Below are 3,055 nucleotides of genomic sequence, written 5' to 3'. Positions count from 1 at the left end.
CTCTGCCAAACAGCCCAAAAATAATTTAAATTGTGGGCAAATTCTTGTTGCTATTTTATTATTCCTATATATATATTCCTATATATGTCCAGATTATAAATTGGTATGATAAACCTTTGCAGAAGAGTAGCTTAACAATATTTATCATGCAGATAATATTATATAATCTAGGTAAACATTGTAATGGTTTATATACACATCCAATGTTAAGAAGTCTAAGATGTAGTGAGTAAAGATGACATTAACATTATAGCTCTGCTGCTGACTTAACAAAAATAATATAACGGACATCAGTACTGTTGTAATCACAACAAAACTCAAAAATCAACATTTGTTATTGTTTCAAATCAATTAGGAGGCAAACAGACTGATTATGAGCAGAATCAAGTCAATGTTGGCAAACTATAATAAACCAGTAATCTGCAAAAAAAAAATCATTATCTGACTTATTTATATGTTTTGCCTGATAATTTTGCAGATAATTATCTGTACAGCTTCCTACTGAAATCACTGCATGAGAAATGGCTGCTCAAACCGGTGAGAATCTGACCAAAAGTTTTGAGGAATGTGCCATCCACTGTGCTAATGACACCTCCAAGCTGGTGTCACCCAAGGATCTGGGGCCGTGTTTATCAAGTGTCTTAGAAAAACAAGCTGTTCTGGCCAGGGAGCTGGAGAAACAGGTCTTACCAGCAGAGACCATCCCTGAGCCATCTGATACCCTCATTGATGGGATGAGCCTGGTTCAGAAGATGAAGGGTAATGACCAGACCTTCTCTCAACTTGCAGACCTGACTCAAATCCTACATGACAGAGCCAGAAGCCAGAGAATTGATGTGGTCTTCGAAGTATATCTGGAGGACTCAATCAATAAGAGAGCAAAGAGCATCAAGAAGAGGCAGACACAAGAATCATTTTGCATGCAGCTCATGCCGCAGAGGAAGGCTACAGTGCTGTTGTAGTAGCAGCTGATGACACCGATGTGCTGGTGCTCTGCCTGACAATCTCTGCTGATATCTCTTGTGCCATTTACCAGAAATGCAGAACAAATAATCGGGTTAGGTCCCAATTGCAGGTTTGCAATGGTCAAGTCAAAAAAACAAACAAGAAATTGCCCACCCGTTTGATTGCGGGAGGCCAGTTTTGGGGTGTTGGCTCATGCACGATTTGGGGAAATAGGAATTTCTGGTGTAATTGGGTAAGATTGTGTTTTACAAGACAACAGAAAATGCACTGAAAATAGACTTTGTTAACTTGCAGTACTTCATGTCATCCTTATTATGGTGTTGTCTTATCATACTTTACAATGTGGATTTTACAAAAGCATCACTAAATAAAAGCAGGAAGTAAAAAGTATTTAAAAGTATTTAAAGTTCCATTTGAGTGATTACTTTACACAAGAAACAGAAATATAGAGAAAAGTGATGTCATGCTCTGACCCCTGTGTCTGTGTGTTTCTCTGTCACTGTGTGTTTGTGTGTCACTGTGTGTTTGTGTGTGTATCTGTGTGTGCTTGTGTGTCTCTATGTGTTTGTGTGTGTCACTGTGTGTTTGTGATCATGTGTGTCTGTGTGTGTCTCTGTATGTGTGTGTTTGTGTGTCACTGTGTGTGTCTCTGTCTGTCCGTGTGTTTGTGTGTGTCACTGTGTGTCTCTGTGTGTGCCTGTGTGTGTGTGTTTGTCCTCTGTCACAAACACAAACAGTGTTTTTAGTGCTTTGTAAATGGAGCATAGACGTGTCTTTGTGTCATCTCAGTGGACAGCAGTGTGAGTGTCTGCTGGAGGGACAACAGCTCACTGTGCTTCTCACACTGATGATGATGATGATGAAGATGATGATGGTGATGATGATGCTCTGTAAATCACTGTAAAGTGAAAACAGTGTTGTCAAAAGTCTCGATCAGAGGAGGCCAAGGTCACAGGTGAAAGTTCCGAAGTATCAGCTGATTTGTGAATTTGAAACACATTATGCACTTAGTATGAATGTGTTATTATTATTGAATACATTATTCACAAAAATGTTAGACAAGTCCGTGTGAGTGTGGATGGTTGTTTGTCTCCGTATGTGTCCCTGTGATGGACTGGTGACCTGTCCAGGGTGTGACTCTGCCTACACCTTAGCTGAGATTGCCACAGCGCCCCTTGACCCTCTGTGATGTTAAGACAGGGACTGCAGATGTGAATTCGCTGTTAAACAATAAACTAAACTAAAACTCTAACTCTCCAGCTCTCAAGTGGTTTGGGAGCCTCACAAATCTCTCTATCCAACGCTTGCCATCCAAGACCGGCATTAAAACAGCCCAGGAGCATGATGGGAGGAGCCACGGTGGCGTCACATCAGCAGCAGTGGATGACATGGAGTCTCGCCTGCACAGCCCCAGCTACTCCCGCTCCAGTGACATGTACACACATGTGGGCACTACTCCCCGCAGTGAGAAGAAGAAAAGCTGCAGGAAGCTAAAAGAAAAGACGAAGAGCAGGGAGGAGGAGGGTGAGGGGGTGACGGATGGGCAGAGCCAGTGGAAAGCCGAGGAACGTGTCCAAGACTCCCCCCTACTCAGTGCTCTGTCCAGCACAAGTCTCACCACTGCACCAACACCCAGATTGGCTTCACCTTTGACCTCGGCGCCTGAAAGCTGCTTCGGTCATCCTTCAAGAGACCACGCTCCGTCAATCAGCAGACAAGCTTCAGAGATTGGTAGATGTGTGAAAAACCCAGCAAACATGGCAGCTCATAGTCCCACAGTGGTTCCACAGGACGTTTATGTGTCAATGGATCCGATCACCAAAGAAACACACAGCCTCATGGACGACAAAGAGGACAAAGATGAGAGACGGCAACTTCTCTCAAGTAAACAGGAAACTAAAAATCCTCCTCTGGATGTAGAGGATGTTGACAGGTGAGTTATTTTCTCAGTTGTTTTCTGATCTGTAAGTTTTTTTTTTTATAAATCCTTCATTCATTTGATTTATTTATTAATTCACTAATTTCTTAACATAATCATTCATGTATTTTTTCATTCAAAGTATGACTTACCGTTTATTTATAATTTATA

General features: G+C 41.8%; 1 protein-coding gene across 1 annotated transcript in view; it reads left to right on the top strand.

Moving 5' to 3' along the window:
- Positions 1–521: 521 nt before the first annotated feature.
- sh2d3cb (SH2 domain containing 3Cb) overlaps positions 522–3,055 on the top strand; it is a gene marked incomplete at its 5' end in the record, with an annotated part of 12,242 nt that continues 9,708 nt past the window's right edge. The window contains 2 exons of the mRNA XM_083902376.1: positions 522–759; positions 2,227–2,899. Of these exons, the coding sequence (XP_083758502.1) occupies positions 522–759; positions 2,227–2,899 (911 nt within the window). The remainder of the gene's footprint in view (positions 760–2,226; positions 2,900–3,055) is intronic.

Source organism: Microchirus variegatus (genome assembly GCF_963457635.1).
Source record: "Microchirus variegatus genome assembly, chromosome: 16".
Classification (NCBI taxonomy): domain Eukaryota; kingdom Metazoa; phylum Chordata; class Actinopteri; order Pleuronectiformes; family Soleidae; genus Microchirus; species Microchirus variegatus.
Note: the sequence above shows the minus strand (reverse complement) of the source record. Positions and strands in the feature narration are given on the sequence as shown.